Source organism: Puma concolor, chromosome A3, assembly GCF_028749965.1.
Source record: "Puma concolor isolate L17-30 chromosome A3, mPumCon1.1.hap2, whole genome shotgun sequence".
In the NCBI taxonomy this organism is placed as follows: domain Eukaryota; kingdom Metazoa; phylum Chordata; class Mammalia; order Carnivora; family Felidae; genus Puma; species Puma concolor.
Genome location: NC_141669.1, coordinates 41,040,490 through 41,054,589, shown reverse-complemented (window position 1 = coordinate 41,054,589; position 14,100 = coordinate 41,040,490). Strand labels below are relative to the sequence as shown.

Here is a 14,100-nt window from a genome sequence, read left to right as displayed (position 1 = left end):
CCCCCCTGCCCAGCCCGGCGATCCCTCCTTCCTTCGCCGCTCGCCCCTCCCCGGTGGGCCAGGCGCTGGGACGCCCCGGCGGAGCAGGCGGCGGCGGCGAGTTGGGGAGCCCTGGGCTGGGCGCTGCCGGAGGGGCCCGAGCCGAGCCGCCCCCGCCCCGGCCCGGCCGCGCCGGCCCGCTTCCCGCGGGGCCACGCCCTGTCAAACTTTGTTGCTGCGGCCGCCGCGGCGGCGAGCCAAGCGGGCAGGCGAGCGGGAGGGAGGGAGGGGCGGGCGCCGGGCCGGGCCGGGCCGGGCGCGGGCGGCGAGGGGCTCGGAGAGCGGCGGCCCCGGCCCGCGGCCCCACCATGCCCCAGCTCGGCGGCGGCGGCGGCGGGGGAGGCGGCGGCGGCGGCGGCGGCTCGGGCGCCGGGGCGGCCGGCGGAGGGGACGACCTCGGGGCGAACGACGAGCTGATCCCCTTCCAAGACGAGGGGGGCGAGGAGCAGGAGCCGAGCAGCGACAGTGCCTCGGCGCAGCGGGACCTGGACGAGGTCAAGTCGTCCCTGGTCAACGAGTCGGAGAACCAGAGCAGCAGCTCGGACTCGGAGGTAAGGAGGCTCCCGGGGCCGACCCCGGGGGACCCCGGCCCCGCGCCCGCTCACCCGCCCTCGCCTTTGTGTCTCCTCCGCAGGCGGAGAGGCGCCCGCAGCCCGCCCGGGACGCCTTCCAGAAGCCGCGGGACTATTTCGCCGAAGGTACGTGCGGGTCTGGGCAGCCCCCACGCGCGGGCCCCGCTGCGCCCAGCGCCTCCGCTCAGGCCGCCCACGGTTCCCCTCGCCCCGTGGCCGTGCCCCTGCTCTCCGTCCCCCGCGGCCACAGCCGTCCTGGAGCGCGGTCCCCTCCCCGGGTCCCCTGCTGCTACGCTGTCCCGGCGGCCCGGGCCTCACCCCCGCCTCGGTCTCACCCGCAGTGAGAAGGCCCCAGGACGGCGCGTTCTTTAAGGGCCCCCCGTACCCTGGGTACCCGTTCCTGATGATCCCGGACTTGAGCAGTCCGTACCTCTCCAACGGACCCCTGTCCCCGGGAGGAGCGCGCACGGTGAGTGAGGGTCGGGCCGCGCCGGGGCGGGTGGGGGGCCGGGCCGGCGGGATGCGCCCCCGGGCTCGGCGACGGGGTGGGGGATGGGGCCGTCTCGGGAGGATCCTGGGCAGAACGAGTTTGCGGAGTTGAACTATTCTGTGGCTGCCGAGCGTTAGGCTGCGCTGGCCAGTGCTTGCAGGAAAGTAAAGTTCCTTTAAAATTTACCCTTCTACTGGGGAAGAGGCTTTGGGGTCCATTTCTGGGGGTCTTCCCTGGCCTCCCAAATTCTTTGCTGGTAGTAAAGGAGAACTTGGATTTGTGCCCGCTTTTGGACGGGGGTGGGGGGGGGTGTCTCGCTTTCCTTCCTGGAAATCCGTCAGCTTTCCCTGGCAGTTGGGCAGTGGGCTGGGGGAGCTGGCTTGGCGACGTTGCCCCCGACTCCAGTTTCACTGGGCTGCTGCGAGTTCGTTCCTAAGAAACCCAGTATTCGTGGCGGATTATTCACACCCCCCTCCCTACCCCCAGCCGTCGAGCGGGGGCCTCAACTGTTCTGTGGAGCTTGGGATTTTAAACTCGCCTAGATGATTTCGAGGGTGACCCGAGGCATTCTTCAAGTTGAGGAACTTGGCTTTTTCCCCCTTTGTTGCCGGCTTTTCTCATTTAAAGCGAGCGCTGCGACACTTTAAACCTGTTAATGGGCGCGCATTGTGTGCTGCGCGCTGGCATTTAGAGCCGTGATTAAGCAAATTGACCGGGCCCCAGACGACGTGCAAATGAGGGCGGATTCCATCGCCCCCTCCCTGGCCCTAAACTCGCGCCCCCCGCGTCGCGAGGGGAGCAGCCCTGGGCAGGCAAGGCCTTTGTGTCCCCCGAGCCGCCGCCACCTCACCCCACCCCAGGGCCAGCTGCTCAGGTGCTAGGTCCGATAGCAGATCTTCGGTGAGCACCTACCTACTGAGACTGTGACTGTTGTCGGACTCTTGCGCGCCGCCGTCCCTTGGGTCCCACGAGCACCGTAGTGGTTCTCTTTGCTTGCCAGTGCACGCCAGTTCGTTCTTTTTTCGGGGGCGGGAGGTGTTGGCGCCTCAGGAGCAGGCCTGACAAACTCACTTTATGCTTAAGCTGTCCTTAAATAATGGTCGTAATTAAAGGGCCGCCTGAGAAACGCTCTGTACTGAATGGGCGCTCCCTACTGTCATGGTACAGGGTCGATGGAGAGTGGAGGCGCTCTCCTGGCCGGAAGGGATGTGAGAGTGGAGGTGGGGGGCTCTGACCTGGGGAGAGGGGCGTGGGACCACACACCTTCATCTTTCTAGCCGGGAAAGCCCCGCAGCTTTGTCCCTTCTTTGGAGCACCCCGGGAAGTCCTGAATATAAGCTGGATATGGGCGTCTGACTGGTGCCTTTTCTCATTCATATTGAAAGTGGGTAAAGTAAAAAGTTGAGCAAAACAAGCTGCAGCGACTTTGTTTAGGTGTTCACTGATTCTCTTCCTTGTGCACCGATGTAGCTGAGTTCTAAAAGGGTTTTGGAAGCTCAGGTTTGCTAGGGTTCCTGTAACAAAGCCCCATTTTTCCATTTACCATTAGATGTCTAGAGAGAGGAGTCTGGGAGGCATTAACGGCTGTGAGTCAGCACTGATCCAGGTCCTGGTGCAGATCAAGTCACCAGAAGTGTCCCAAATATGACCAGTTTTTCCCTCAAGCAGGCTGTTCCTTCCACCTACCCGTTTCTCTTTGGGGTGCTTTGACTCTGCCTCTTTGAAGGAGAACCCTGACAACTGCCTGTCTTCATCTGTTGCTCCCCCCACCCCCACCCCAAAGCCTCAGGGGGACTGGTTTTCTGTTTGTGTCGGTTCCCGTCTTTCCACCATCTTCTACTGCCCTTCTTTCCTTCTTCCATCTTACATGTTCTTTTGCCTCAGAACTTCCACAGGCTGATTTCTTGCTGGTCCCGGGCATTCCTGATTACCAAATCCAGGCCTGCGTGGGAATTTTGGAGCCCTCCTTGGAGAAGCCAACCTTCTCCTCTGCATGTCTGACTGTCCCTGCTCATTCCTGCAGCTGTTCACTGCCCTGGCCCATGTCACCATCCTTCTTTTAAGCCTCCAGGGACACTCAAGTCCCTGTTGTCGACCTTTCCTAACGATCTTAGTGTATCCTGTCCCACTCTCCTATATAATCTGGTCTCCCTGGTGAACTTCCCGTATAGAAGTAAGTTCAATCTCCCTGTAGTTTCTGTGCCCCTTCTGTGCCTTTAATTGTGTTAGGCCTGCCTGGTTCAATAGTTTATTGATATACTGGGGGAGTTTCCTGCAGTTAGCTGAGCTCAATAGAACCTGCTAATTTTGACCCTATCCTTGAACATCATGGGCTTTTCAGAAAGCAAGTGAGGAAACACTTAAGCACTTGATTGTCTGGACTATAGGGTCAAGATGATGCTTTTCCTGTGGATGATTATATGAACGTAATTAATGTGATTTTCACGGTAGGCAAACTATAGGTGCAGACCAAGTGGTCCTCTTTTGGGGTCCAAGCCTGGTAAAATGAATGTACATAGATAAGGGGTAGAAGAGGGGAGAGGGAGGTAACTGAAGCTGGACGCAGAGGGGTGCCTGGAATATATGATCTGCTCTCCCTTTTGGCATCCTGGGTCTTTTTTTGTTTTACTACTAGATTTCACAACCTTAGGCGTTGCTACTCTAAAACCTCTAAGTAGTACAAAACTGGGTGACTTCAGTTCTGTGCTGTTCTCACACTTTCTGGAAATACCAAGCCACAAGCAAAAGTAGGGGTTGGCTGGAGGTTTTCAGGGTGTTAATTGGCCCTAGGAATAGCAAGCAAGAGGGCTGCCGCACCCTCATGCACTGGCATAATTCCTGCTGGGATGACTGGGGGCTGGCCAGTCCCGCAGTTGGGACTTGTCTTCCCCATGCGTTACCTTTGCCCTCCACTCTGGTTTGGCTGGGAGGCTGGGAAGTGGCCTCTTCCTGAGGCTCTTTAGAGAAGAGGTCCCCTTAGCCTGGGGTGTGTGCCAAGCCTCCAAGCCATGATTCATTCTCCTCTGGAGCCCTGGGGACCCTGTGGCCTATGAAGAGATGAATAACTGCCACAAACCGTCTTTCACTCCCTCCAAAAGCCACCCTGAAATGACACATTCATTCATGAAAAGGCTTCACAAGTTTACTAAACCACCTTGGTGCTGTTGACTAGTTTTTTTGTTAGGAAAATGTAAGCCAACACAGAGGAAAGTGGATGTCAAAAATAGTGTAAGACTGGGGCGCCTGGGTGGCTCACTGGGTTAAGCATTCGACTTCAGCTCAGGTCATGACCTCTTGGTTCGTGGGTTCGAGCCCTGCGTCGGGCTCTGTGCTGACAGCTCAGAGCCTGGAGCCTGCTTCAGATTCTGTGTCTCCCTCTCTCTCTCAAAAATAAATAAATGTTAAAGAGTTAAAAAAAAAAATAGTGTAAGACTAATAAGAGCCAAAAAGAAAATGTTGAATGTGGTTCGGTGACTTAGCTATGAAATGGTAGAGGGTAGTTTGACCGCGACGTGTGCTAATGGCATTTTGGAAAAGAACACTTCTGGGTAGAGTTATCAAGGGAGTCTATGGCTTGGGGTTCCAGTTCATTAATTTAAGAAGCACTGTCATGCAGCTCAAGCATCGCATTGCTGGCACCTTTCTTGGAGACCATCTCGACTCAGGCTTCTGTATGAAGTTGTTCTGTTCTCCAAACGTGTGCATGTTTTTCAGTCCTTCCTATCCTGTCGCTTCCCATGGGAGGTCTTGCAAGTATCCTGGATGCTCTTGTTTTCTGCCCGACATGAAGGAACCCAAGCAGAAATCTATGTGTACAGATAGAGAAGTTGTCTGTCTTTAGAAGCTGTGTGTAAAAGCTGATAAGTAAATCTTTTTCTTCTGGAAGATCAGTATAAACATGCTGCTTTTGGTAAAATTCTTTAAAGCCATTTCATCTAAATATAACTTCTGTTCCATGTTTTTCTAAATATAACTCAGGGTTTAATGAGGGTTTTTTTTACATGGAATGAGCTTTTGCAAGGGCCCTGCCTGTGTGGCGGAACTTTTGGCACTTGGATTGCTGGGACAAATGAGGAGCAGTTCGGTGGAGGGGACTTGAACCCTGTCAGTCCTGTCAGTCTTTTTTCTTTGAGTAGGTGGATCTGGCAGGGTTACCTGACTTGCTTTACTGTTGGAAAGTTATAGGCTGGTCTCATTCTTCATCGATCTCACTTCTTGGGATTCTTGAGGAGAAAGTAGGTTGGTACACTAACAAAAAGTAACCTTTAACATAGTGTTCCTGCCTTTATAGTGATGTGCAAAGTTACAAAATTGTGACCTAAAAAATGACATAATGATGGACTCACTGGAAGATGCAATAATCCAAATATATATAATGCAGATATCCTACTTATATTCCAATTTATTTATTTTTTAAAAATGTTTCATTTATGTATTTGAGAGCAAGAAAGAGAGGGAGCGTGTGTGCACATGCGAGTCAGGGTAGGGCGGAGAGAGAAGGAGGGAGAGAGAATCCCAAGCAGGCTCCATGCTGTCAGCGCAGAGCCCGACACAGGGCTTGAACCCATGAACCCACGAACTGTGAGATCATGACCTGAGCCGAAACCAAGAATTGGATGCTTAACCAACTGAGTCACCCAGGTGTCCAATATAGTCATTCCAATTTAGAGTCAACTTTACTTGCCAAACTGGGGAAATTTAGATTGGCATTCTTAAGATTCATTCATAATTCTTCAATTTCATCTGATATTTACTGAGGACCTATCATGGCAGTGGCTCAAGGATATGGGAGATATGATGAAGTAGATCCAGCTTTGCCCTAAAGGGCTTAAAAATTGAAGTAGTGTTGGGGCACCTGGGTGGCTCAGTCGGTTGAGTGTCTGACTTCAGCTCAGGTCATGATCTCACAGTCTGTGAGTTCGAGCCCCGCATCGGGCTCTGTGCTGACAGCTCCAAGCCTGGAGCCTGCTTCAGATTCTGTGCTTCCCTCTCTCTCTGCCCCTCTCCCGCTTAATGCTCTCTGTCTGTCTGTCTGTCTCTCTCTCAAAAAGTAAATAAACATCAAAAAAAAAAATAAGCTTCTTGAAGAAAAGTTGTTTTGGGCTAGCATGATCAAGGAACTTAGGGAGAAGAAATTGTTTGAAACTAGTCCCTGAGGTGCCTGGTTAGCTGAGTTGGTAAAGCATGTGACTCCTTATCTTGGGGTTGTGAGTTCAAGTCCCACACTGGGTGTAGAGATTACTTAAAAAATAAAATCTTTAAAAACAAACAAACAACTAGTCCCTGAAACTCAGTCATTCTTTATTTTATTTTTTTTTAATGTTTATTTATTTTTGAGAGAGGGAGAGAGACAGAGCGTGAACAGATGACAGGGATGCAGAGAGAGAGGGAGACATAGAATCCAAAGCAGGCTCCAGGCTCTGAGCTGTCAGCACAGATCCCAACACGGGGCTCGAACCCATGAGCTGCGAGATCATGACCTGAGCCGAAGTCGGACACTTAACCGACTGAGCCACCCAGCACCCCAGTCATTCTTTAATTCAATGTAATTCTTGTTAATTATAAAAAAATTTTAAACATGCAGGAGTGAGAAGTGTTAAGTCTTCCTTCACCCCAATCATGAGGTGGAAGGCAGCACTGGGAGAGCAAAGGCAAAAAGTTCAGGGCTGTCTGGGGTAATACAAGTTACTCCATTTGGCTGCATGATGAGGGGCCAGGGCATGGGATGCCTTGAATGTCATGAAAGAATCTGGGCTTACTCCGGAAGTGGCTGAGAACCATAGAAAATTACACTGGGAAGTGATGTGGCTAGTACGTTTGCCTAGACTATAGTGATTGGAGGGAGAAGATCTGAAAGGAGCTACAAGGGTTAGGAGACTCACAGGAGTCTGGGGTGATGTGAAAAGTCTCCCAAGAGTAACTGGATGGAGAGGAAGGGTAAGATGGGAGAGACTGGAATGGTGACTTGAATTTATTCGGGGAGGGGAAGTAACCGGTGGCAGAAAGTGGCTGATGTCACACTTAACTCTTGATGTCTGAGCCTCGGTGCCTCCGAGGGAATGACTTCTTCCATGTGGGACCCTGGTGTGCCATCTTTGCCTCCCCCACCCCCCACGCGGAACGGATGCTCATTGACTATTTTGGCAACAGCAGAACTCACAGGCTGCGAGGGTCTTTCATTTGGAGGAACTGCTAAGTTTCATTGGAGACACCTGGGGTGTGAGCAGGTGATGCGTGGATAGTTAAAACTGCAGCCTCGGGATGATGCAAGGGAGCCAGAGAAGAAGGGACAGGCTGCTCCGAGCAGAGAAAGAAGTCCCTGAGGCAGGATGGAAAGGAGCTTTTGCCAAGGTAAGAGGAGCGACCAGGTCCTGTGACGTTAAGGAAGCTGGTCCTCACTGTCAGATGCCACAGAGAGGGGAGACAAGAAGACGGTGGAATGAAGAGAAGCTTTGGGAATTTAGCAACAGGAAGCTATTGGTGACCACTGAGACCAGCAGTTCAGGCAACGGGAGTGATGAAGCCGGGGAGGCAGAGGTACTAGCTCAGCACTTCCCAGTTGGGTGCCCAGGTGCTGTGTTGTGGACTGGTCCCAGGTAGTGGCCCATCCCTCACTTAGCCGGAAACCCAGACCAGACTTCCCTCTCTACCCCTGTGTACCTTACACATTTCCTGTCTACTGTCACCTGGACAACCCATTTAAGATGTTTGGCTATGGCAAGTAGAGGGAAGGGAAGAGCCGTGGGCCTTGTGGAGGGTGTGTTTGGGATGCTGGCGTGGGAGCCTGTTTGTAGGGCAGTAGGCTAGGGTGGAAGATGAATGGAGAAGACGAGGGGGAAGGGAAATGAGAATGGAACTGGGAAGAAGGCAGTCTTCTTTCATGGATGGAGGACGCTCAGCAGTAGATGTCCTTCCAGTTTTACAGACTTGCCCAAGAGTTGAAGATGGGGATGCATGTGCAGAGGTGGAGCTGGCCGAAATTGAGGGGCAGTGCCTTGGATGGTTGGATGGCTTTGTGTTCTCAAATCAGGGCAGGGTGGCTGGAGCGGGGGTCTTGGACACGTCGTCAGTACGGGCCCTTCCTCTTCACCCCACTATAAAACCAAAAATGTTGGGAACCTTCTAGCTACATGTTAAATGATGAACCTTTGGGCATTGATTGGAAGATAGGACCCACCTGGTAAGTGTTTCCTCTTTTTAATGTCTGGGGCTGGCTGATTTTGAAGGATGATAAAGGTGGAATCAAAATACAACTCCTTTGCTGTCAGGAGCAGATACTGAGGTATGATAAATAATTGGGGCTGGAAAAGGACTGACTGCTTAAAAGCTTATAGAAAACTGCCCCCAATTGGCTAATCTGATCATGTATTTTAGGAGGTTTTTAAATGTCTCACATGTTTATTATTATTTTTTAATGTTTATTTATTTTTGAGAGAGAGAGAGGGAGAGGGGCAGAGAGAGAGGGAAAGAGAGCATCCCAAGCAGGCTCCGCACTGTCAGTGCAGAGCCCAACGTGGGGCTCGATCTCACGAATCGAGATGAGATCATGACCTGAGCCGAAGTCAAGAGTCAGACACTTAACCGACTGAGCCACCCAGGTGCCCCATTATATGTTCCATGTTTTATTGTTTTCTCCCAAACTGGATTGGATTTAAGGGACAGTGATATAAATGCAATTTCCCAACCCTCGGCATTCGGGGATGAAGGGAACACAGGGAAGTAAAGGGGGCTTGCCTTTTCCTCTCTACCACATGTGCTACTTAGTGAACAGCTCTGGGATGCTGTACAGTTTCTTTCTTAGACTCATAAGTTGTTAGAATGCTCTGAGTTGTTAGCTCAGTTGACAGGTACCTTTAAGGTTCTAAAATAAATTTCAGAATCTTAAATCTTTTCTTTTCATTATGTATGTAGCCTACAGATTTTCATGGGAAGATGAACAGTTTGTTTAGAAATACATTTCAGAGTTTGAAAATAAAATCCTACAAATGTCTTCCTAGACATGGCCCTTTTCAGGACCTTTTGTGGAAGTGATAAGGGGTGCTAACTTTAGTTATCTGGAGTCCTCAGGACAGGAAATGAACTCACATTCATGCTTTCAAACTGTGCTATAGCATTTTGAAGTTGGCTTTTTTTTTTTTAATGTTTATTTATTTATTTTGAGAGTGAAAGAGAGAGTGTGTGTGTGAGCAGGGGAGAGGGGCAGAGGGAGAGAGAAATCCCAAGCAGGCTCCACACTCAGCACAGAGCCCAGCATGGGGCTCAATCTCATGACCCTGGGATCATGCTCTGAGCCAAAATCAGGAGTCGGACGCTTAACCAACTGAGCCACCCATACACCCCAGAACTATAGCATTTTAGAACTCTGTCTCATTCAAGAGGAACAAGGCGCCAAGTGTTCACCATAATTGTGGAAGGTAACCATGAAATAAATATAAACAAAGAATTCCCAAAAGAAGAAACTACAAATGACCACCACATGTGTGAAACTGTGTTCAACCTCCCAGGTAGTCAAACGATGCTAGAAAAGAAAAGAATCTTTTTTGTTTTATTTTCTTTTGGTTTTTTGGCCCGCCAAATTACCAGAGATTTTGTCTTAATGAGATTTTTAAATGCTGGCAAACGTATGGTAAAGTGGGTGCTCTCATTTGCTCTTCCTGAGGGGCGTTAAGAGCTCCACCCCATTTGGAAAGCGCTTGGCAGTAGCTGCTAAAACCTTAATATTTCTCATAGCTTCTGACCTGCTATGAAATAGATACTTATTCCTATTTTGCTGCTGTGCAGGCAGATTAGTAGAGGTCAAGTATCGTGTTCAAGGTCATGCTACTGATAATCGACCGGTGCAAAGATTTGAACTTAGTTGTGAGTTTAAAGTCTAGGTGTTCCCCGTTCCACCCTTGTGACTTTACCCACAGGCCTGATGTAACTAACTCCTCCTCTTGGGAGGACAGCTGACCTTTGTTTCGCAGTTCAGAAATCCTGATGTGAGTTACCAGTTGGGGTGGAGGGTGGCACATTTGTTCCGACTTTATGAACCAGACCTGGGAATGTGCCTTCCCAAATAGACCGTGTGTGAGTGAGTGGCTGGGGTTTGAGTTGTTCTATCACGACTGTGCTCCGGAAGACTTAAATAACCTTTAATGGGTGGCCCCCAGAGCTTTACCACCACTCATTACCCTCTTTGGGAGAAAAAAGTGGTTATCTACTAACATTGGAACTGTTTTGAACTTGGGACAGTTTTTCCTTGTTGAAGTGGGCGAGGGTTGGAAGATTACACAGTGTGTCTTTGGTGTGGAAGAAGGGGGAGGCATAAACGTGCTTGCTACCCCCTGCCACTTGGATTACAACATAGTTTGGTTAATAAACCGAACTCTGGTGAACCGAGCATGCAAATATTATTTCCCTGTTATTTATTTTATAAAATACTCTATAAATTGGTTGCCTTTTTAAAGCTAAGTTAAAAATCAGTCCCAGTCATTTATAACTATTACAGTAAGTTGAGTATTAAAGAAATAAATAACTAAACATTTACACAGAATTATTTTAAGAATTGCAGAGAATGTATTAGTCTCCTCCTTACTCCCCTTTCTGTGTGTGTGTGTGTGTGTGTGTGTGTGTGTGTGTGTGTGTGTGTAAGATGGTTTGACATCAGGATTCAGGTAATTCAGTGCTTTTTCTTTCACTTCCCAAATTATCTTTAGGTGGTTTCTTTTTGAAAACAATAGCATGGTGGAAAGATTAATTAGAAGGGCTTCTGAGTATGGTTGATAGAAGCTGGGGAGGCACTTGGGGTCCTAAGTAAGCCCTTCTTGAGATCTGGCTATTGCAAGACACTAAATCTTAGTGAGATAAATGTCTTAAACCTCATACAGTGAATGGGGTCATTATTTGTAGGAACGTCTATAAAAAAATGTGTGGAAAACAAAAAAACATAAATATGAGAGATAGAAACTGTGATTAAAAAATTTTTAAAAATATATGGATCTAGGGCTGCCCGGCTGGCTCAGTGAGTGGAGCATGTGACTCTTGGTCTCAGGGTTGTGAGTTCAAGCTCCATACTGGGCATAGAGCTTACTTTAAAAAAAAAAAAAAAAAAAAAAAAAAGATGGATCTAACAATGAGGAAGAAAAAAGAAGTAGGAATCAATGGTGTGAAAAGTGGATCAGTTTACAAGTCCATATTTGTTGGCAGTAGTGACTTCTGATGTTTGGGACTACATTCTTCTCCATAAATTGCAAAAAGTGTACATTGGGGTCACTAAGGTCAGATTTATAACACATACCTGCTAGGGTGGGTTGGGTGTTCTTCCCTCAGGTTCCTCTGCAAGGACCCTCTGCCTGGGTACCCTGTAGCCCTCTGAGCTGGAAGGGAGCATCCGGCCCGGCCCACCCCACCCATGAGGAGCATAAGCTCAGGATGATCGTGAACTTGCCTGGATCAAACAGTTAGGAAGAATGGAAGCAGGACTAGGACTTGCTCAGCTGCATCACTGGGCTTTACTTTCTCCACTGCTCCGAGGGGTCTACAGCAAGCCCTGCAGAAAGCAGTGCTACAGGGAAAGCACACCTCAAAATACTTCTTTATTAAACTGTAACACCTGACTCATGAAAAGTGACTTACAAGGGCACCTGGGTGGCTCATCGGTTGGGTGTCCAACTTCAGCTCAGGTCAGGATCTTGCAGTTCATGAGTTCGAGGCCTGTGTCAGGCTGTGTGCTGACAGCTCAGAACCTGGAACCTGCTTCAGATTCTGTGTTTCCCTCTCTCTCTGCCCCTCCCCCGCTTGCATTCTGTCTCCATCTCTCTCTCTCTCTCTCTCTCTCTCTCTCTCTCTCTCTCAAAAATTAAAACATTAAAAAAATTAAAAAAAAAAGTGACTCACAGACATTTGTTGAATGTTGACAGCATGAATATTTAACATCAACATTTAAAAAAAACAGCCCTATAAGCACCTGCAGTGTTCCAGGGCACTATGTCACACTGTTTACAACTGTTACCACACGGGACACTTGCGTGACTGCTACCGGAAGCTCTCTTTTATCCCTGAGTAAGCTGCGATAGAGCCTAAGTGCGGGGCCAGGATCACCTGTGTGGGAAGTGTTAGGGCCATCATTCCAGCCACAGTCCTAGACTGTCCCTGTACTGAGAGTTGGCAACCAAGTTAATGTGAAAATGCCATTTGGAACAATTCACAAAGCAGTAGTGTGTACAAGTAAGAGATGAGCGAGGAGTAACATCTCTGCATTTGTTCCTTTCGGTGTCATTTCCAGCCCTATCACAGAGGAGGCACTTTTAATCCCTGCTTCTGCCTGGGATAGTCAGAACTTTAATGGCTGGTCTCTTTACAGTTTCAGAGATGGAGTTAATTGTTGTCTCCATCTTTCTTTGCCTTGCTGTGCACTGCAGCTTTGCTTAATCTATTCCCTCCAATCCCCCTTGTGTTTTTCTTCTCACATCTTGAGGCAGTAAACTTGGTTCCTTAGATACCGTATATGTAAGATCGTCATGTGCATCTGTTGACTTGGTCTGTGGTCTGTTGTCTGCTTCCTACTCCTGACCAGCCCCACTCTGTTGCACATGTATGCGTTTTTTCTTCCTTTCTTTCTTTCTTTCTTTTTTTTTTTTTTAAGATTTTATTTTCAAGCAGCCTCTACACCCAACGTGGGACTCAAACCCACAACCGTGAGATGAAGAGTCACACGCTCCACCACCAACTGAGCCAGCCAGGCACCCCAGAGTATGACTTTCTGTGTATATTGGATAGAGTCTTTGCTTATCTATTTAACTGTTTTCTAGGAGGAATCCATGGAGGAGAGGTAGAGCATTAGAGCAGGAGTGTTAAAGATATGTGACACGAAAACACTTGACACCATAAGCTTTTGTGTTGTAAAATGCTTGTCCGGGAGGGAGATGCTGGTGCTGAAGCTTGGAGTTGGAAAGGGATCATGATAGCAGGGGTGTTCCCAGACCCTCCTAAGGAGAGTTAATGCAGGGAGGGGCTGGGATGGTAAGAGCACCTGGAGTTTGGGAAAGCCCCTTAATAAGCAGTTGCTTTTGCTTGACATTGAAAGAGGAGAGAGGAACTTGTGTGGAGAGCAGTGCAAGGCCTGAGGGGTAGAGGAGCAAACTGACAGGCCGCTCCTTTTCCCTCTGGGAGGCAATCTGGCTAAAGGGTCTGAGACTTGAGTCTTGGCCTTGAATCTCAGCCCAGCCATGGTCTGGCTCTGTGCCCCTGTGGCCCTAGGGCACTCTTTGGCAAAATGGGGATAATGGTGTATTTGAAGGTTACTGGATTAAAATTTTGGCTAAATAGACTGCATTTGAAAACCAGGGTTTGTACAAGGCTAAAACTAAATGCATCATAGAATCTCTGGGATATAAAAAGAAATGACTAATGTCATCAGAATAATTCATAGTATTATTACAACTTTATTAAGATGTTTAGCGGCCAAGACTTTTAGTCAATATCTTAAAAAGTGGATGTTTTCTTGCACTATTTTAAAATATTTTTTTTAAGTTTATTTATTTATTTAGAAAGAGAGAGCACGAGGGAGAGAGAATCCCAAACAGGCTCTGTGCTGTGAGCATGAAGCCTGATGCAGGGCTCTATCCCACTACTGAACCACCCAGGCATCCCTTGAAATATTTTTATAGGAAATGCTCAAATGGTATAGTCATGGGAGAACCAGGAATGCTTAAACAAAAGTAATTAGCACATCAACTTTCAGTACTTAATGCAGATTTTGGGCTTACATGGTTATCAGTTGCCTTTGGAAAGAGTTACATATTACTGTAACAATTGCCAGTTTATGTGAATTATTAATTAGTTGTCAACAGAATGATATATACAATTAGTTCATATATATGGAGTATATATGTTAATTAATTTTAACTTTTTATTTTGAGATAATTTCAGACACAGAGAAAGTACAAGATAGTATGAGGAATTCCCATGTGTTTTCCTCTAGATTTCACCAAATGTTAACATTTGCTACGTTTTATT

The 14,100-nt window shown here is 48.6% G+C and overlaps 1 protein-coding gene across 4 annotated transcripts in view; it reads left to right on the top strand.

The window, feature by feature from the left end:
- The first annotated feature begins 332 nt into the window (after positions 1-332).
- Positions 333-14,100, top strand: part of TCF7L1 (transcription factor 7 like 1) — a 158,749-nt gene continuing 144,981 nt past the window's right edge. For all 4 annotated transcript variants that reach the window (XM_086700717.1, XM_086700716.1, XM_086700715.1 and 1 more), the window contains exons 1-3: positions 333-590; positions 674-737; positions 953-1,080. In XM_086700717.1, the coding sequence (XP_086556843.1) occupies positions 348-590; positions 674-737; positions 953-1,080 (435 nt within the window). In that variant the 5' untranslated portion in view covers positions 333-347. The remainder of the gene's footprint in view (positions 591-673; positions 738-952; positions 1,081-14,100) is intronic.